At 42.9% G+C, this 21,254-nt stretch overlaps 1 protein-coding gene across 3 annotated transcripts in view; it reads right to left on the bottom strand.

Annotated features, from left to right (window-relative positions):
• BRIP1 (BRCA1 interacting DNA helicase 1) overlaps positions 1-20,971 on the bottom strand; it is a 60,343-nt gene extending 39,372 nt beyond the window's left edge. For 2 of the 3 annotated variants that reach the window (XM_074556928.1, XM_074556926.1), the window contains exons 1-14: positions 20,814-20,971; positions 19,623-19,750; positions 18,899-19,010; positions 18,398-18,592; positions 18,010-18,137; positions 17,354-17,488; positions 10,995-11,285; positions 10,332-10,553; positions 9,841-10,040; positions 6,774-6,906; positions 6,091-6,242; positions 5,836-6,007; positions 5,586-5,723; positions 4,418-4,579 (exon numbers count right to left, since the gene is read on the bottom strand). In XM_074556928.1, the coding sequence (XP_074413029.1) occupies positions 4,418-4,579; positions 5,586-5,723; positions 5,836-6,007; positions 6,091-6,242; positions 6,774-6,906; positions 9,841-10,040; positions 10,332-10,553; positions 10,995-11,285; positions 17,354-17,488; positions 18,010-18,137; positions 18,398-18,592; positions 18,899-19,010; positions 19,623-19,715 (2,133 nt within the window). In that variant the 5' untranslated portion in view covers positions 19,716-19,750; positions 20,814-20,971. Of the gene's footprint in view, positions 1-4,417; positions 4,580-5,585; positions 5,724-5,835; positions 6,008-6,090; positions 6,243-6,773; positions 6,907-9,840; positions 10,041-10,331; positions 10,554-10,994; positions 11,286-17,353; positions 17,489-18,009; positions 18,138-18,397; positions 18,593-18,898; positions 19,011-19,622; positions 19,751-20,723 lie in introns of all 3 variants that reach the window. The other variant, XM_074556927.1, reaches the window with a different exon arrangement.
• Positions 20,972-21,254: the final 283 nt, after the last annotated feature.

The raw sequence follows: 21,254 nt of genomic DNA on the forward strand, positions 1-21,254 counted from the left end.
CATTTACCCCTGCATTTAACAGAAATACCCAACAGAAAAAGTTCAGCATTTTGATGGAATTTAGATAATTCCTCAGAGCCCCATCTGTGGTGCAAAGAACGATTTTCCTATTTAATTTCAAGTTCACCTTTCAACTGCACGAACCTAATGGTTTCCAATTATTCCTCTGTACATAATACAAGCAAAAAGAGGCTGTGGAATGTTTCTCTCTTATCTGGATATTGTCATTTTACTGTCTCAAACTTCTAAAAACAAGCTTTTGGCTGGGGAGGAAACCAGCCAGCATCAGACCTAGTGGGGAAACCCTGCACTTGCTCAATGTCTGTGGCTCTTACATAGTTCCAGATGTTCAGAACATTAATAATGCACTAACTCAAAACCTCTTTTTGAAACTTTAGAATGTGCAAATTGCATTAAAACCTCTTTGCCCTCATTAATGGTATTGTTACAATCCCAGTACTCTGGAAAATGTTTTTTGGCATTTGTTTAACTTTGTGATATTGCCATTTACTCATTTTAACAGCCAGTGTTCAAATCTTAATGCTTTTAATAGGCTGGGCTAAACAGACTACCATCCTTTGGAAATTTATTGAAGTAATTTATTAAATAAGTAAAAGTTGTCTGAAAGCTGCATTGCTTTGTTTTATTGATGGCAGGAAAAATGGGTTTCTTATAATTTATTTACAAACCCACATTTCAGGAAAGTTTTAGAAATGAAAATATTGTCTTTTCAGAGTTCTATTACTGAACAAGAATTCATTACTGTTCATTACTGAAACAAGAATTTGTACCAATCTCAGGTATCTCAATAAGAAAAGGCTCAGACATTGAGAATTAATCATGGAATGAAATCCCTCCCTCAGCCTGCCCTACCTGGGGGTGCCACATTCACCTCGGGCCAGTTTAAATCCACGTGGGCACAGCCAGGGGTTAAACTGAGCTCATTCCAAATCCTTGCCCTGAACCTGGACATCCTCAGTCTGCTGAAATGAAAGCAGCCCCACGCTGCTCAGAGTTAATTAATATTGTTAATTGCTGCCTGGCTGGAGCTGTGGGAGGGTGCCAAGGAAGCTTTGGCAGCACAAGGGCAAAGAGCAGCTGCAGAGAGGGCTGGGCAGGTTTGGAGGGCACAGGGACAGCAGCTCCAGCCCAAAGGGGTTTGATCACCCAACCCTGCTGCTCCCACTGCTGAAACATCACCAAACACCTTCCCAGAGAGCAGGAAATGGGATGGGACTGGCAGAGCTTCAGATCTCAACCTGCAGCTCCTGAAGTCAGGAGACAAATAAACACTGAGCATTTTTATTTACATTTTATAAACGGGGAGATTCAGCGTTTCTTTTTGCAAGTGGCAAAAGTGGCTGTGTGTCATCACTGCAATCTTACCCCAAAATTCTCAAGGTAAGCAGCCAGTGCAGCATGAATCATTTATATGCTAATTTATGCTAATTGTGCCACTATTCCATGATCATAGTTTGGGTTGCAAGGAACATTTGAATGGGATGCAGTCCAGCCTCCCTGCAATGAGCTCAGGTTTTCAGGCAGAGAATTGTTATCAGTTCCTAAGTTTTCCTGTTGAAAACACTCATTCAGACCCTTCCCAACTCCAACTGCACAAATCCTGCTTCCAGGTGATGCCTCCTCAATCAGCAGATCCAAATTCACCAACAATGCCTCAGAGAACACAACAAACCACAGCAACATGAACATCATCATCCAAAGCTTTTGTTTAAAAAAACCCCACTAAGAAAGGTCAGTTAATTCATCATGATGGATTAGCACTAAAATTTATAAGCATTAGCATTTTTCTCCTTGCTGGCAAGGCTGACTTTGATATGACACATATTGAATGAATCATCCAAGATGCAGGCACCAGGCAAGATAGATCTTAATGCAGACAGGTTGGCAACATGAGCCCTAATGGGCCTTATCTTAATCTTGTTTAAAAGCATCCTAGATTTCTGGGCAATCTTTTCACCTTCTGATATTCTCTTTTATAGAGTGGTTTTTTGCTGGAGTTGCTACTGATTTTCACATAAATGCATTTTTGCTGCATAGTATCACCAGTTTTAGGAGCCTTAAAAATGATGGAGCTTTGGAATTTAGTGAATGTTGAGATCAAGCTGATTTTTTAAAAAGTCAAAGTGCCACAAGTCCAACAATGACATTAAAATTTCCATGTTGTTTGTGAATTTCCCCACATGAACCATCACAGCTGCTCATAGCAGGCACCTATCAAATGTGGGCATGTACAGCTGATGGACTCTTTCCATAGATTTTCCTCCACTGCATTAATTCCATATATTTGCTATACATATATTTTAAACAGCCACTCTTCAATTAAAAATATATTTATTCAAATACCTGATTAAGATAAAGGGAAATTTCCCTACTATTGTTTTTTCCTTCATTCACATTGCAGGTAGTAATTCCAAACAGAAATCCAATGTACATACCAAACTCAATTCCAGCTCCAGGTAATTTGAATTACCTGGATAGAAAGTACTTAAAATTCAAAGCATTGTCCTCAGCCTTCCAGACAGGAAAAAAAACCTTTATTTGTCACTTACTCAAAATTTGAAGCCTCAATTCATAAAACAGATTGAGCCATCAAAAAATCTGCTTAAATCATAATAGTGAGGTCCATGACCATGTGGATTAATCAGATCTTGACAGCCTTGAAAAATTCCTTTGAAGGCTGCAGCTTTCTAAAGAGAGGCAGCAATTTCCTGTGCAAATCACTTTTGAAATGCAAATATTCTTTATGATGATGAAAGAAAGAATACTTTGTTTTCCCTGTATTAATGTGCTTACATTATTCTGCATTTCCAACATATTAATCTCAGCCTTAAAGGCAACCCAATCCCGAATAAAAGCAGTAGGAAGAAAAAGGGCATCCATAGAAAAATATTGGCAATGTGATTTTAAAATATCATCCTTCAATTGTCTGCAATTTCTATTTATCAATACCTGGCTGGGCTCGGGGAGTGTTGCACAAAGAACAGAACACTCAGTGTGAGCAGGGTGACCTTTCAGGGAGCCAGAAGGGCAGCGGGGGAAGGTTCCAGAGCTGGCCAGCAATTGTTTTCCTCCTTTATTAAATGTCATTACAAAGTCTCTGTGTGCTTGCAATTCACATTACTATTCTCATAAAAACTTTCATAAATATTTGTCAGGTCTGGAGATGTGAGATCAACTCTCCAACATGACACACTGGGAAAGACAATGCTGGAAACTGAAAGATGCTCCAGTTAAATTCTTCAATAAATTGGAGATTTCTTGTAAGATCATTTCCTTTGCATGGAAGTGCAGGGTTTTGTGAGGTTAAATAAATTTATGGTCAGTAATCTGCTTTTTCCAGGGCTTCCATTACCTGGTCTGATGTGGTCACCTAATGGTTACTGGCAGGAATTGCACTTAAAGACATCCAGGCAAGACACAACCCTCCCTCTGCAGCCTGCCAGTAAAATGATAAAAGATGAAGGGATTGTAAAATAAGAATAAATAGCTTTTATTTCATTTTGTAAAATATTCTCTGCTTAGGAACCTTAGGGAAGAGCAGAAATGTCTGAAATTCTATTTCCAATATGCTGGTGTTTTTAATCATTTGGTAGGATTTTTTTTGAGAGGTCTTTGTGTTTTGTCTGTTAAGATGATTTTTTAAAATCATAAATAATCATTTAAAATTTAAAAAGTCACACCCTTGCAAGCAGTACATGAAAAATGAGTATGAGTTACAGAATTATCTTGCAGGTTTATATTCCTGTTCCTGACCATAAACAACAGGAACAACAAATAGAGAAGAAAGCAGAACTACTGGGAGATCCAGATTAACCATAATTAGATAACTGTTGTCAGTGAAATTAGATATTACATCGTTTGAAATGGAGAAATTTGATTCCTTTCAGCCAATGTCAGTGAGCAATTCCCCTGACTAAAGAAAAATACACTCCAATCTCCAATGCAGTGAAATGGAACAAGAAACAAGGGAAGGAGAAATTACCTGGATGAATTCTGCATTCTGATAGCACAGAAAGAACATGCAAAGACATTCCTGCTGCTGATTTATAGAGAAAGTATCATTTCATGATGTGATTTTTAATTTTTTTCTTAATAAACAATTTCTAAATCTTCAGGGAAACAACACAAGGAAAATTTATGGATCTGGCTGGTTTTATGGTAATGCTAATTGAAATGATTGTCTGTGTTAATAAGTGCATCTGTTGAGAAAACCAAAGATGCTTGCTCATGAACACAAACCTGAATGCCAAGAAGTAACAATACAATCCTGTGTTACTACATTTATTTGATAAATATTTCTGTATATTGATGTACAAACCACAGTGCAGAAAATCACCCAGGGCATTTTCAAAGGTGTGTGGTTCGAGGGGAAGAACAGAAATTCACATTTCCTTACCTTGTAGGATGGCAAAAAGCACAAAATCCCTTGGCCGAGTGTCTGACAGACCGACAGCAGCAGGGCCCCCACCTCGTCCTGGAACTCGAAGGTCTCAGTGTGCTGGAAGGTGGCACAGAGCTCCCGCCCGCTGGGGCCGGTGCCCACTGTGCCAACCCAAACCTGGGCACAGGGACAGGGTTAATGTGCTGGAAGGTGGCACAGAGCTGCCGCCCGCTGGGGCCGGTGCCCACTGTGCCAACCCACACCTGGGGCACAGGGACAGGGTTAATGTGCTGGAAGGTGGCACAGAGCTCCTGCCCGCTGGGGCCCGTGCCCATGGTGCCAACCCACACCTGGGGCACAGGGACAGGGTTAATGTGCTGGAAGGTGGCACAGAGCTCCCGCCCGTTGGGGCCCGTGCCCTCTGTGCCAACCCAAACCTGGGGCACAGGGACAGGGTTAATGTGCTGGAAGGTGGCACACAGCTCCCGCCCGCTGGGGCCCGTGCCCACTGTGCCAACCCACACCTGGGCAAAGGGACAGGGTTAATGTGCTGGAAGGTGGCACAGAGCTCCCGCCCGCTGGGGCCGGTGCCCACCCAAACCTGGGGCACAAGGACAGGGTTAATGTGCTGGAAGGTGGCACAGAGCTCCCGCCCGCTGGGGCCCGTGCCCACTGTGCCAACCCAAACCTGGGGGCACAGGGACAGGGTTAATCCCAAACCAGCCTGGAGAAACCTCAGCAGGACCAATAATGAAATTTTAATTCATTAACCACAGCAGGACCAATAATGACATTGAGAGAAATGCACTGGAAGGTGGCACAGAGCTCCCGCCCGCTGGGGTCTGCACCCACCATGCCAACCCACACTGGGGGCACAGGGACAGGGTTAATCCCAAACCAGCCTGGAGAAACCTCAGCAGGATCAATAATGACATTTTAAGCAGGAAAGAAATGTTGAGATATTTGTTAAATTCATTTCAGTACTTGAAGTGCAGTAATTGATATCGCTAACAGCAACTTTTCCAGGGAAATGTGTCTCAAAATTGCCTCTTAATTAATTTTAAAATGTCATTGTCCATTGCACTAAGCCAAGCAACAGTCTGGACCTTTCTTTTAACTGACAGAATGGGTTTGCCATCACTTTTATTTGGTTTTTAGATGGGAACAGCCAAGCCCAGCCTACCTGGGAATTCCTGATAACGTGATTGGCCTCCAGCTGGATGGAAAACTTCACACCAAGCTCTGAGGAAAAGGAATCCATGGGAGAGAGAGTGCCTGATGTCAGAACAATTGTTCTGACTTCATTTAAGTCAGAAAAAGCCTAGGTGGGAGAAAGAAAAGCAGGAATTTAGAAAATCAACACAATCCCTTTCAGATCTGGTGTGTATTTGTTATCACTCAGATTATTTTATCTTTTTTCACACTCAGCTCACCACAGCAGGGTTCAAGCACCAGAAGTTCAGCATGTGGACAAGGGTTTTCTGCCTGGAACTCTTTTTGTGCTTGGGCCTTGGGAAGAAGGAACTTTTATCTGCATCATCATGTTGGTCTTCAGTCATCCAGGTGTAAGTTTGTTGTAGAGCAACCCTGTAATCATCTGCAAACCTACACAGAGACAGAAATATCAGTAAAAACCACAATTAAGCAATCAAATTGTGAGCATTCAGCTGATAAATGCCAGGCCTGACCTGCTGTTCTCTTTGAAGAGACAGGAAAGGACCATGAACAGGCCTTTGAGCATGATCTGTGCTGCAGGGCTCACAACTGGCACCTCAACAATTTCCTCTCTCCCATGCATAGAAACTTTTTCTTCTTTTTCCAGGACAGCAGCAAGATGTTTCTGAAAGAGGCAAATTCCATATTAACAACATTCTAAGCGTCTCCTCAAAACCAAAGTTAATAGAGATACAAGACTGTCAGCTCACTGCTTTAAAAGTTCATTTAAAATAAAGTCAGAGGGAAAGGGGCAGAGAAGGGCCAAGGGAAAGGGAACAACACTTTCCATTTTTAACAATGGTTTTAACATAACTGGCTTACACAGAAAGGAGGGATAAACTTGAAAATAGGGGTAAAAACATTTCAACATTCAATAAAAATGCAGCTGGATAGAACAGGCAAAAATATCACTGGCTTAATGGTTCAATTTAAATAACTGTATGTGAGCAATTGTATCCTTCAAAACATTGTTTGTCCACAAATTCCAGTAGCTCGAGTGGGTTACTCCAGGTTTTCATCAGGAATCCTTTTCAGACAATTTTCAGTATTGCAGTAAATGAAAAACCTGTTTCCATTTAACTTCTGTGCATTTGGAGATGTTGAACACCACAATATTATGGATGGTGCTGCTCATTTATACAGCACAGAACATTACCTGTAAAATGGGGAAAGTGATGCCAGTTATTCCCATTTGGTGCAGGAAGTTGAGCATTTCTTTGCCACTCCACACCTTGCAGGCACTTTCAAAGGCTCTCTCCACCAGCTGCCCAGAGCTCTCCTGCAGCCAGCTGAAAGACAGAAAAAGCACAAATCATTTATTTCAGCATTGATTTTAGAGATTTGGAGACACTTTGCACGTACAAAGCAAACCTCAAAAATTGCACCAGACTCCTGAGATGATGATAAATGTTTTACTGCACGTAAGGAGAGAGATTCTGCTTTTCCTTTCTGCCTGTTTTTCACTGTTCAACTCCCATGGAACTGCTTTGGATGCAGCTCATTGAAATGAGAAGGGAATTTCTCCCCACGTGCTTATACTTCATATAATAGATAATAAAGAAAAGGAATTAAAATGTAATTTCTTCTTATGACATGTCAGGCTCATTCAAGCAAGACTTCTGCTGCATATCTGAATCCACTCATCAGTGCTCCAATTGCTGCAGGTTGGTTTATCCCTGTCAACTGCTGACTTTGCAATTAAAAACCAATCCTGAGGCATGAAATGAGCACTTTCCATATTTACACATGGAAGGAAACTGGGGCAATAGAGAGTGCCCATTTACACCTACCCCAGGAACTGGCACTGCTGCAAATGAAGCAGAATTATAATTGGAATATAATGCAAAATGGGATTGATTGAGCTAAACATGGAGAGCATCTCATTTGTGGCAGAGCTGGAATTTCTCTGAGTGAGCCCCTGCAGCACCACAGGCCCTGGCCCTGGCTGGAAAAGCAGCTCCTCCTGTCCCTGCCAGGCAAGGCTGCAGCTGTCTGCTCCATCACGGGGCAGGAGGCATTGAAAGGACACCTGTCAGTGCTGCAAGAGCTCAAAATATTCACCTGCAAAACCAGTTCATCATTAGCAACTCAAGAGCAAGGCTCTGGGACTGCTTCAGTTCTACATTTCCTGCCCTGTCACCACAAATAATCTGATCCACAGAACAATTAAAATATAACTTCCCTTCTGCCAGGTTAAATGCAAACAAAGCCCACCAATGCTGCCACAACAATCACTTCTTTGGCTAAAATTTGCTTTATCTCATTAAGGAATGGTGATCACTAAGATTAAGGCCTCAATTCCTCAAATGTAACATCAAAAAGACCTGGAATTTAAATTAGGACAAGGCCCCTGTGACAGGAATTAAACAGATTTATAATGGGTGAAACACTTCAGGAAATGTAAAATGTTTCCCTGATATGAACTTCAAACACCATCACATACTTTTGAAATAATAAACATAAATACAAACTTAACACAGTGGCCAAATAGCACCAAAAACCACCCTAAATTCTCAAATAAATTCCATCTAATATTAAAGCACTTACTTGCAAAGCCTGTTAAATTATTTTTAGAGCTAAGCAGGAAGCATAAATAAAATTAGCTTGATTCCCAGAAAGGTTATCTCTGCTTTTGAAGTGAAAATTGCTGTATGCAGTATTTCCAGGAAAGGCATGAATGGGTGCTGCACACATGCCTTCAATTGCAGGAAGAGTCTCTGCTGCTTCCCCAGTAGCACAAAATGCCCCTGTGCTGGCACAGCCCCTCCCAGTGCCCACAGTGCCCAGCCCTGCTCAATGAGCAGCAGAGCCTGCCCTGGCCCAGCTGCCAACTCCTCACAGAGCTGCAGCACTGTGGCACCAAGCCCATCCTTAAGTGCTTTTTGCAATGAGGATCTTTACAAGTGAAATAAGATTTTTTTTTTTCTAGCTGCCCATGCATTTGGCAAAGCCTTGGCACTGTGCAGGTGCATTTTACCTATTACTGGCTATTTACACCCAGTCTTCTGCTTTCCAGCAGCTGCTTTTCATGCTGCTGGCAGATTTGCCAAGACAATCAACCTCAGTTTTCCTGATAAGGTTAAAAAGCTTGAGGCAATCAAATCTTCAGCCATGCTGTTCTTATCTTTTACTGAAGTTTAACATTTGAAATATCCAAGGTAGGAGAATTGGCTTCTGCCAAGCAGAAAAGTCCCTTGTCTGTGTGTGACACAAACATCAGCTGTGAGCAGGGAGTGAGGATGGAGAGGGAACTCCTCCCGTGCTGCTGCAGCAAAATGAAGTTTTGCTCACACTGGAGCAGAACTCAGTTAACTGCAAAGCACTTGTAGCTTATTCTCTTTTTTCTGCTGACTTTGATAACTCTACTTCCCCCAAAAGACTTTGCCCTGGATCTCTTGTTTCCTCCTGGGCTTCTGCCCATTTGCTTTTGTTACATCCCCTCTCAGGATTTTCAACTTCTGCTCAGGAAGTTGTTTCCCAGGGAAAACAAAGGCCATGACTGACGAATTCACTTTCAACTGGGAAGACTTCAGTTGATTCCAATCTGATTCCAAGAACAGATTCCAAATACTTTCTGTCCAAGGCTCTGAAAGCATTCTATAAACATTAACTTAATTCTTTGACAAAATAATGCTATTATTATTTGTCAAATAAGCAAACAAACGTGTGAAATACAAAAATTCTTCTTATGAAAATTTTCATACTGAGATTTATAAACCAGGAATCCAAAAAAAGCCCCATAAAGAGCACAAAATTTTTCAAAAGAGAACTTTAATTTTTTCATTGGAGACCTGTTGTAATCTTCGCTGCAGCGTTGTTCTTGCCTCTCTGCTGGGGCTCTTCTCCATTCTCTGCAGCTCAGTCCTTCCTGTCTTCTCAGGGGCTCCTCCTGGGCTCTCTGACCCACCCCTATTTATTTCAGTTACTTTCACCAGCTACAGCTGCTGCCCAGCTAAGGACCCTGCAGCTGCAGCTCGTTTGGAGCAACTCAGACCCACACAGGTCTTACAATACAACATATATTCAAGCCCCCACAGAGACCAGCAGTTCTTTTAATAGATCAAACCCTGTGGATTCCTCAAATGAACATAAATCAAACAACTGCAGAGCTGTACGTGTACCTTTGTTGAATTTCTCTGATGTGACAGAGTAACACCATACCATACACCTAAAGGTAATTTGATAAATATTAATTGATAGAAAGCAATAAAAGGTTGCCTTACTTGATCAGGGAGCAGCAGACAGCTCGGAGGGGCTCGTGGTGCTTCTGCCTGATGCTGTTGCTGACCATGAAGTCGAGCTCCTCGCGGGCAGAGCGCAGCTGCCTCTCGCTGACCCCGTAGCTCACGGACTCCCGAGCACAGTCCTCAATGTTGTGGGCTTCATCCAAAATGACTACTTGGTCCTTCAGGTTAATGTCCATCTAAAAAAGAACATTATTGTCTGGTCAAACAGAGTGAAAGACATGAGAAACAGTAACTAACAGGAGCCTGTTAAAAATGGATATTCTGCAACACAGCGCAAATGAAGCTTTTCAGGTTTTGGATCAATTTTCATAACCTAGAAAATATCCAAGGGGAAAAAACCCAGCAGTTTTATAGACATTATTTTGGACATGAATGGGATGTCAGCTGACCACAGAAACAAGACATTCAGTGGATAATTTATTTTAAATTCTTTTTAACTTCTTGCCGCTTGTCCCCAGTGTACTCACGCTGTCCCGGATCTGTGGGTCCAGCAGATAGTTGTAGGGACAGAAGACGATGTCTGCCCCCACCATCAGCTCCCTGGCTGCAAAGTAGGGGCAGGCACGAAGCTTCCTGCCCAGCCTCACCAGGTCCTCAATGTCCCAGGCCTGGTACAGCCCATGGCCAGGCTGCAGGGCAGGCTGCTCACTCAGCTTGTGAACACCGTGGTAAAAAGAGCAGGACTTGCCCTGAAAGCAAACAAGTGCACAGACTTGGTACAAGAAATAACAAAAACCAAACAGGCTAAAACCTCCCAAAGTTCCATGCATTTGGCTGTTTCTCAGAAACGTTTCTAACAGCTGCTCTTTATGCCAGACAATAACAGCTCATGTCATGTAAATCCATGTTTCTAAATGTATGTCAATAAAGGACACTTCTTTCTTCTTCATTTATAAACCCAGATATAATTTAAATCTTATTACACCATTAACCTGGCAGTCATAAATCTTATTCCTACCACCATAAGTTTTTACAGTGTATCAACATTTTCTAACAATTAATATTTAATTTTAATGCCACCAGGTGGCATTTAACCAATATAATATAAAGAAGCAAAAATATTACTCATTCCAGCTGTTAAATCTGACTTTGTTTCATGAATGCTCATTTTCTCAAATCAAATTACTCACATGTTTTCCTTCCAGCAACTCTACACACATCTCACTCCTGTTGCCATTGTTGGACACCACAGGATGAATGCAGGTGTAATCCCTGCTGGACAGGATTGTCATGGGCACACAGGAGTACGCTGTCCTCTTCAGCTCCCTGCTGATCTGGCTGATTTGCTTGTGTGTTCGTGTCCCAAAAAAAATTTTGGGAACACACAACCGATCTCCGTTCTCTTTCTTCTTTGTGTGACTGGGATCTTTACCTGGCTCCTTCCCAGAAGCACAGGAACACTCAGTGCAAGGGCCAGGAGGCTGCAGAGCAAGACAAAAACACGATGCACAAAATCCCACTGGGAGATCAAAGTGCTGAATCTGCTGATGGGCTGCAAAGGGCCCTCTGGGGTAACGGCTTCACTCACCAGGGCTGCCCATCAAGCTGCAACAGTTCTACAATGTTAAAGCACCACATCCTTGTGCCTGGAAATTTCTAAAAAAAACCCTCCAGTGATCACAATTTTATCATAACCCAATCAGAAAGAATTATTAATCCAGTGGAATATTTACACACATGAATAATGCAAATAAAGCTTCTCACATTGAAGCTCCAGCTCAGGACACTCCGGTTACAGAGCAAGAGTCCAAAACCTTCAATGAAGAAAACTTGGAACAGACACTCAAATTAAAATATTTTTTTCCTTAAAGACAGTTCAGGAACTCTGTGTGCAGATAAAACACTGCACCACACACTCTCCATTAGAAACATGTTTGCTGTGCCATTCTGCCATTCATGTTTGCTGTGCCACTCTCCATTAGAAACATGTTTGCTGTGCCATTCTGCCCATCAAGCTGCAACAAGTTCTACAATGTTAAAGCACCACATCCTTGTGCCTGGAAATTTCTAAAAAACCCTCCAGTGATCACAATTTTACCATAATCCAATCAGAAAGAATTATTAATCCAGTGGAATATTTACACACATGAATAATGCAAATAAAGCTTCTCACAGTGAAGCTCCAGCTCAGGACACTCCAGTTACAGAGCAAGAGTCCAAAACCTTCATTGAAGAAAACTTGGAACAGACACTCAAATTAAAATATTTTTTTCCTGAAAGACAGTTCAGGAACTCTGTGTGCAGATAAAAGACTGCACCACACACTCTCCATTAGAAACATGTTTGCTGTGCCATTCTGCCAAAGGCCATTGAGTAACAAGGAGAATAAAGGAAACAGAGAATAATTCTAAACAGAACCTAATCCTGTAAAATATTTGTTAAAAGCCATTTTTGTTCTGCCATCAGAACATTAAATACTGGAACAACTGACATGAAACTGTCACAATGAATTTGAAGAGCCACACAGGAAACAAGGAGCTGCAGTGTAACCATGTCCAAACACCCCTCTCATGGAAAACAGGGAGTTCTCCAGAGGCAGGCAGTTTGTCCTGGGCTCAGGTGGCAGTGCAGGTAACAACACGCTCACTGCAGCCTCCTCCCTCCTTTCACTGCACCAGTAAGATTATCCATGACAAACAAATGCTAAGTCATGCTGTGTGTTACACCACAATCCTGGGGATCAAGCTGTCTCCAGCTCTCACTGCAAGCAAAAGCAAATTCGTGCTCCCCTCAGCCCCAGCCAGCCCTGTGTGCCATTAAATATGACAATACATGATAGAAAGCATGTAAATGTAACCCTCAGAGCTGCCACTCACTGGGATAAAAGCTTCCCTGATGTGCCAAACAAACAGGCCTCAGAGCAGATAAAGTTACAGCCAGGCTGGAATTGTTACATTCCCCTCTCAGGTTGCCAGGAGCTGCAGATTTCATTACCCTGTGCTGCCACATGAAATAGCCAGTCCCAAATATCCTGCCTGCTATATTGAATCATGACTTATTCACTGCCAGGATAAAAAGAGGAGTTGTGAATGGGGCTCTTGTCAGCAGGCAGGCAGCAAACAGCTGACACATGGGATAGGTTACACATGTGCAGGGCTCACACTAAAGCCCCAGTGCTACCTTGATATTTCTATCACTTACATTCTGGAAATAATGAAAACCACACTACCAAGCTAAAAATTAATTTAATTGAAGCAGTGACTGTGTAGAGCCTTGAAGAATATGTCTATCTTTTAATTTTAATGCAAGTCAGATTGTGTTTTCAGAGGGAAAAACAACACACAGGACACCAAGATGAGATTTGACCACCAATATTTCACTGTTGTGCTAAGCCAAATAAAAATAATTGAAAAATATTAGGACCCATCAGGCAGCTGTTTTGTCAGAGTTCTTAGAACAACAGGAAAACGCAGCTCAAATTAATATATAAAATCATGAACAGAAGGTTCTCCTATGATGGGCTTAAAATATCAGATATTATTCTTTGCATAAAAAAGAAATAAAGTGTTCTTATGTGTGAGGCTTATAAATTACAGGATTTTACAGGTGGGATTAAAAGTTTGGTTTAAGAGGTTTGGGATTGGTATAATACTGGCATTAAGAAGCACTTTAGCCATTATTCCAGTACTAAAATGTTACCTTTAACTTTGAAAAAAGTTTTATGTTCAAAAAACACTCAAACCCACAATACTGAGCAAGTTGTAAACTCAGGCTGATTTTATAGTGAGTAGTTAAGAAATAAAACTGCTTGCAGTAGTCAGAGCATTTCTGAAAGCCACAGCCACCATTAGCCCCAAATACTTTAATAAATAAAACCTTTTTAGGAGTCCTTCATAATGAAGAAAAACTTTAGAACATTGGTTAAAACACAGTTTAAAAGTTTAGCTCTCCGTATTCTTTCCACATTACTCCAGTGAGTCAATTTGCACTTAAATCCTTAAAATACATCTTTAAATTTTATAAAAGGCAAATTATTTTAACTCTGTATTTCTCCAAGAAATGTGGATATGTCTCCAATTGTGGATATCTTATAGCAACACCTAATGTGGTGTTCCTCTCCCATTCCTGCAGCACAAAGAAAGAAAATTCTCCATGAACAAGGGCTTTCCTTGGCAGTGTTCTCTCCAAGCACAAATTTTTACACTCATACCACAGAGATAATTAGAAAATGTTTCAATTTATCTATGAAGGAATTAGGGGAGGGCTAATTAGAAATATTTCATACTGAGACAACAGAATTGTATTTCATAATACCCTCTGGCTTCAGAACTAGACCTGTTTTCAGCTGTTGGAATCTGAAAAAGGGATTTTCATTTGGAAGAGGGCAAAACAAGATCCTGCTGTACTTTGTGCAGTATTTAATCAGAAACACCCAGGAACAGAGGCCATTAGAGATCAGATATCAGCCTATATGGACCTTAGGCTAATGCAGCTTGTTTGGACTTCTGTCAGGGCTAGATAAACCAGCCTATCACATCAATATTTATATGGCAAAAACGTGGAAGTCCGATTAAAAAAGGAATAATGGAGTCCAGCAGCCTGTACTGTGTGTAAAATAGAGCTAAACAAACACTGGGGCTGTGATCTTTGAAACACAAAGAGGTAAGAGGAGTTCTTCATATCTCCAGCTACATTTCCCACTTACAAAGGCACCTGAATGCTGCAGCAGTGAATGTCTCTTGTGTGAAATATCACACAAGCACAATCTAGGCAGATAGCAGCAGTGGCATTAGCAGAGCTTTTCAGCTGCTCCTTTGGAAGCTCTCAGACAGCCCAGTATTCTGCTGCTGCTGCAGCCTCTTGTTTAAAGCACACAAAGCAGCTGTTTATCCTCCCCAGTCACCAGCAGGTGAACCCAGTTCAATATTTATCACAGGCTTTCACAGATCACTGCTAACCAAGCAAACGTTTTAATTAAGCTGGAACTTGCTTCAAAGAGCTCATTGAAAACGTCAATCAGCAGGAAAAGGATCAGGTACGGTGTCAGGTGAGAGCATGTAATACAAATCCACAACTTTCTTCATCCCATCGTGGTAAATTAGCCCATTCTGGAGTCCAGACCCTGATTGTAACAGGCTGCCAGTCCCCTGGAATGTGTAACAGAAGTCACCCAAAGCCCATTGTGCAGGTTGTAAGCAATATGTTAAACTGCAATGGGCTAGCACATTAAGACAGATTCTTTTCACAGTTGTTTTTTGATACCCCAAGTGTTTGTTACACTACTCTCCATTTACTGTTTACTTTCTTCCCCTGCTGGAAATGGGGATTCCTTAACCCAGCTGCCCCAGTTTCTCAGGCCATATGCTCTGACAGAAGCAATCAAGAGAGTACCAGAGGTTATAATTTCCCCTTTAAACTCACACTGGAGCTGCCCTCCCTTGCAGGAGTTAATCCAGAGCTGGATTCCCAGGCTGGGAGTGAAGCAGCTTTGGGTGCTCAGCCACACATGTGCAGGTGCTGGGTGCAGCAGGGCTGGGAGCAGCTTTGGGTGCTCAGCCACATGTGCAGGAGCTGGGTGCAGCAGGGCTGGGAGCAGCTTTGGGTGCTCAGCCAATGTGCAGGTGCTGGATGCAGCAGGGCTGGGAGCAGCTTTGGGTGCTCAGCCACATGTGCAGGTGCTGGGTGCAGCAGGGCTGGGAGCAGCTTTGGGTGCTCAGCCACACATGTGCAGGTGCTGGGTGCAGCAGGGCTGGGAGCAGCTTTGGGTGCTCAGCCACACATGTGCAGGTGCTGGGTGCAGCAGGGCTGGGAGCACTGAGCAGCTTTGGGTGCTCAGCCACACCTGCAGGTGCTGGATGCAGCAGGGCTGGGAGCACAGAGCAGCTTTGGGTGCTCAGCCACATGTGCAGGTGCTGGATGCAGCAGGGCTGGGAGCAGCTTTGGGTGCTCAGCCAATGTGCAGGTGCTGGATGCAGCAGGGCTGGGAGCACTGAGCAGCTTTGGGTGCTCAGCCACATGTGCAGGTGCTGGATGCAGCAGGGCTGGGAGCAGCTTTGGGTGCTCAGCCACACATGTGCAGGTGCTGGATGCAGCAGGGCTGGGAGCAGCTTTGGGTGCTCAGCCAATGTGCAGGTGCTGGGTGCAGCAGGGCTGGGAGCAGCTTTGGGTGCTCAGCCACACCTGCAGGTGCTGGATGCAGCAGGGCTGGGAGCACAGAGCAGCTGGGAGCAGCTTTGGGTGCCCAGCCACATGTGCAGGTGCTGGGTGCAGCAGGGTTGGGAGCACAGAGCCCTCTCATGCCCTTACAACAACCAACCCATTCTCCCTCCTGCAGTAGGAACAGGACTTGATAAGAAACTCAATCTGCTCTAAGGAGAGTGAGCACTGTAAAACACAGGGTACTCAAAGGCAGCCTGCCTCAGAGAACAGGACCATGCTGTTATCAGTCATTGTATCACCCCAACACACACTGCATTAGGGGAGTGTTGAACAGGAGCTCTGCTGATTTCATTCCCTAAGCCACACCAAAAAGCATTTTTATACCCAATACCTGTGCTCTGATGCTCTTCCTGTTGTAAATAAATGCAGTCAAGGCTCACAACTACTAATGACAAATCAGGCTTTACTTTCTGCAATTTCCTTGATACCAGACAAGTTCTGAGTCTGCTAAAGGAAAAGCTCATCACAGCAAAATAACACCTTATTCTGTCATCCTTAAAAAGAAACTTCAACAAAAGTGACCCCTTTCTTTCTGCTTAGGTTACTTCTTTCTAAAGATGTAGCAAACAGCTACAGGGAAAGTTTAGGCTGCACATTAGGCCATTATTTCTAAGATTAGCTAAACAGACTGTTTAGTTTTTTATTTTCTTCTAGACAAGCAATTTCTACAAGTTTTAAATCAAATTTTTCATGTATCCACACCAAAGTACAAAAGGAAATTTTACAATCAGGAAGGATGAGAGTTCTTTTTATTTGAAAACGAACAGCACACTCTGGTGGCCTTTGGGTTTCCAGCTACCAACTGAAGCTCAGTGGCACAGAGCATTTCAAATCTTACTCAAACATCTACAGAGCTCTCCAAAACTAATAAAAAGTACCTCCCATCAAATGGCCTACAACACAGAGTCACTTTTTAAGGAAAATATTTAGCTCCCAGTATCTTACAGTAATCCTGTAGCTTTTGGTTTCCTTTGGGGTTACCACATCACACCCTGGCCTCTCACACCCAGCCCTCTACTGCCTCACATTCTCTTTTCTACTGCTTTTGCCTCAGCAAACATTTATGTAAAATCTATTTTCAAACAGCAAGAAATGCAGAAAATGCCTAACAAAGCTGCAGAAACAGGGGCAATCTTAACTTCTGATGTGATACTTCTGCTACAGAAAGTGGAAATAAAACCCAAAGCACTGAGGAACCCTTGCATTAGCTGCAATGTCTGCTCAAACTTCATTAAGCTGCATTTCACACATAACTCCTTCACATAAAATACTGTTTTAAATTGTTCTTGAACTAACACTCTGGTGTAAAAGATATTTCTGAATTACTCACTGTTTGGGGAGAACAAGTAGTGGTTTTCATGCTTTTTTCAGAGTGAACAATCAGCTCTCCATTTTTCCTCTGGTGATAAACCTCCAGAGCATCAACCAGCTGCACTCCTTTAGCAAGGCAGTGACGTTTTCTCACCTGTTGGGGAAAGCACCAGTGGGAAAAGGCCCAGGGCACAGGGATGTGCTCACTCTGGCAGCCCTGCTCCTGGTTCAGCTGAGTCTGCTTTAGTAACTGCCCATCAACAGTTTAACCAAGTCAGCCACACACAAGTCATTGAGGAAAGCTATAAGGTTTTAATTATAAAATTATTGCTGAGCTTTTCTGCTTTGCTTTCCCACTGTTGCAGAACTTACAGAAATCATAACACCATCAACTGGGAATAAATGTATTTGGGGATATTACTTGCTTAAATATGAAAGGGTTTAGGACAGGTGGGGATATTACTTGCTTAAATATGAAAGGGTTTAGGACAGGGTATAATGAACAATTTAGTGCAACAGTGGACTCCTTTGTAACAAATAACAATAAAAATGAACAAAACCCTGTCACTAAACTGTGACTGTGATGTGATTCACTCATTTCCCACACCCTCCTCTGGAGCATTAACTGGATTTGAGAGTTTGCCTGAGCTACACCCAGCTGATGGCACTGCTCACCTGCTGCTCTGTCTCTAAAGGACGAATCCTCTTCCTGTCCACCTGGAAATCATCATTCTCACTGGCATGAAGGGATAACTTCTTCTTGGCAGACAGCTTTGAAGCTAGTGTTTCACTTTCCTTACATTCTGTAATTAACAAAATCGAATGGATGTCCATTACTAGGGATGCAATAAATAAGGGCAACATTTAAAAATGTAATTATTACAGAACAGTAACTGCTAGAATTGCTATAAATTATATGGTGTAGGGAACAGTGTTAGCCATTTCTAGACAGACTGAGCACTGTATACAGATTTCATGCAGGGCAGAACCAGGGCTGCTACTATGGTGGTCAAAAACCATCCCTGGCCTAAAGCAGCAGAGTTTTACCTATAGATGAAGTTACCTGTGCTTGGCAGAGGGCTGCCAGGTCTCCTGGAAGTTCCTGGCTCAGGATAACTGGCAGAACAAGGAGCACTGGGAGTCCCACTCGCTGCAGCCTCGCTGCTCCTGGCCTGGGAGTGACACCTGCAGTGACAGGGCGGGGATGGCGCTGCCCTCCTGTCCTCCTTGTCACACGACGAGCTTGGCACTGACTTCTCTGGGGGACAAAGTCATTTATGTGTCACTAACAGCACCATGAGGATGGCAGCTCAGTGCCAGTCGAGCTGAACCAGCTGTGGTCACCTCAGGAAGCTCCCTCCTCCCATCATCCACACACCCCACGAGGATTTTCCTCCATTCCCTTCTGGTTCCTAAGCCCAGCCCAGCATTCCTGCCTCATGCTGCCATCAGGGCAAGGTGCCAGTGGTGGGCCCAGACTGAAACCAAATGTTTAAGGGCTGATGAAAGCCAATAATTATTTTATATTTTGTAATAAAAGCTGTGCAGACACTCTGACACTCACCATACAAAGCCTGCTGCCATGATAGTGCAGAACAAAGTAATGCCAAGCTTTTGCCACTTCCTGTGGGGCTCTCCAGCAAACAGTGCTGCCTGTTATTCAAGCCTTTCACAATCTTCAAGGAGAAGAAAAGAAACAGAATTAACAGAAAACAAAGCAGATGTGTTTAGCTAACCTTAGCAATAATGGCCTAATGTGCAGCAATAATGGCCTAATGTGCAGCCTAAACTTTCCCTGGCACATCTTAAGGCTGTGCCCTCTTGTCCTGTCACTGGTGAAAACTTTATAAAAATGTTTAAATATAAATGCAATAATTCATTTAGAAAAGTTCCCCAAAAAAATGAAAATTTATTTAAATATTACTACACATAATTCTTCTGTTTAGATAATGTGATTTAATAAATCATTCCCCACCCTATAAACCTGAACATTTGTATATAACTGTAATTACAGCACAGCTGGATAATCATAAACACCCTTACACCACAAGGAACTTGTTTCTGGGCATAAATGCTCCCAAATCCAAAATGTACTTCAAAATTCCCTACCCATGGCCCAGGTAGTGCACAGCACAGAGAACAATGAGTGGTTACCACCGAACTTCAAGATACCACAAGCTCTGAATTCAATGTGTCACCTTTCTGAATGCTGGCAGAGATTCTGGAACTCCAAATACTGGCAAACACAAGCTCTGAGCGTGGCGAATGCCAGGACAAAGGGTACTCACAGCGTTCATCATGGCCAGCTGGGAGGGGTAAGCCTTGCAGGGGAACAGGATCTTCACCCCCCCTATGGTGTACTGTGCCCCCTCAGAGGGCATGGCCAGCTTTCCTCCTGCCTGCTTCAGCTGTAACACTGCAATTCAAATACAGTACCAGTGACTCAATGCTAGCAAACAGACAATAAATAAAAACAACGTGAGCTGCACACACCAGTTCAGATTGTGTTAGACTGGAGATAGAACCCAAATCCATGCAGGAAAAGTATTTTAGAATATTAAGTGACCAAAACTAGCCAGTTTTTAACTCTAGAGGTCCATCAGCTTGAACTGCAAGATGTCATAAACAACAAACATAAAGCACCTTGTACATTTTATAACAACGAAAAATAAAACTGGACAGTGACTTTAAAAATACGATGCTTAAAAACATCTTTCTTCCACAAATAATGCAGTAATTAGCCAGGGGAAAAGGAGTATCCCTCAATTTACTATTTTGTGTTTGTTACCTTGAATATCTCAGAATAATAAAGACAGACAATTTGTATTGAAAAGGTGAAATTATTGAACTAAAAATATTGAAGCATGATAAACGGCTTTAAGAGACAATATTTTTGAACACAGCAGGGTTTTTTCCTCATATTTTTTCCTCATTGATGAAGACAGCAACTTTAAACTGCCAGAGTCTCTGGGATAAATTAACTCATCTGGCTTTTAATAATTAAACATATACATCAGAGAAGCACCAATTCATGGCACGATTCAGTTTCACCATCGAAGTTCCCAACAGAAAAAAGCAATTCTAGCAAAAGACGACGCCTGACATGAGATTACATCCAACCCCTCGTTCCAGAGGGAAAGGCTACCTCGCTCCAAGGCTCTTCCCAACCCATTCTGGGAGGGGAACTCGCTTAAACGAGCCCAGCCCCGAACTCAGTGGGCCCTGAGGGGGAGGGAGGGCCCGGGACACCGCAGGGCCCCTCTGTGGTGTGAGCAGAGCCACCAGGGGCTCCCCCAGGGACATCTCCAGCCGGGCAGACCCGCTCTGCCGCCCGAGCGCTAAGGAAGCGGTGGGGCCGCCCCAGCCCAGCCCAGCCCACAGAGCAGCACCTGGGCCTTCGCTTCCTTTGTGTGCTCGGCGAGGCGGAGGCGCCGCCGCCGCTTCCCCCGCGCCCCTCACGGCCCCTCACGGCCCCGCACCTGCGGCCCCTCAGCGCCTCCGTCCTTCCCGCCTCCGCCCCAGCCAATCAGCTGACAGGAAAGAGCCGCGCGCCGCCAATCAGCACAGCGCACACTGGGGCGCTCCCGCCTTCACCTCTGTGCGCCGGCAGCCAATCACAGGGCGGTTCGTTGGCTTCCGGGTTGTAGGCGTTGCTAGGCAACCGCGCAATTTGTGAAATGCATAAATACTTGTTAATGGCCTTTATCATTATCACTATTATTATTATTATTATTATTATTATTATTATTATTATTATTATTATTATTATTATTATTATTATTATTTTTTTATTATTATTATTATTATTATTATCATCTTTATCTTTATTGTTATCTTTATTATTATCTTTATTATTAGTTTTAGATTTATTATGTTTTATATTTGTAAGCATTGCATATTATTATTGGGTATCATAATTA

Source organism: Zonotrichia albicollis, chromosome 22 (genome assembly GCF_047830755.1).
Source record: "Zonotrichia albicollis isolate bZonAlb1 chromosome 22, bZonAlb1.hap1, whole genome shotgun sequence".
Classification (NCBI taxonomy): domain Eukaryota; kingdom Metazoa; phylum Chordata; class Aves; order Passeriformes; family Passerellidae; genus Zonotrichia; species Zonotrichia albicollis.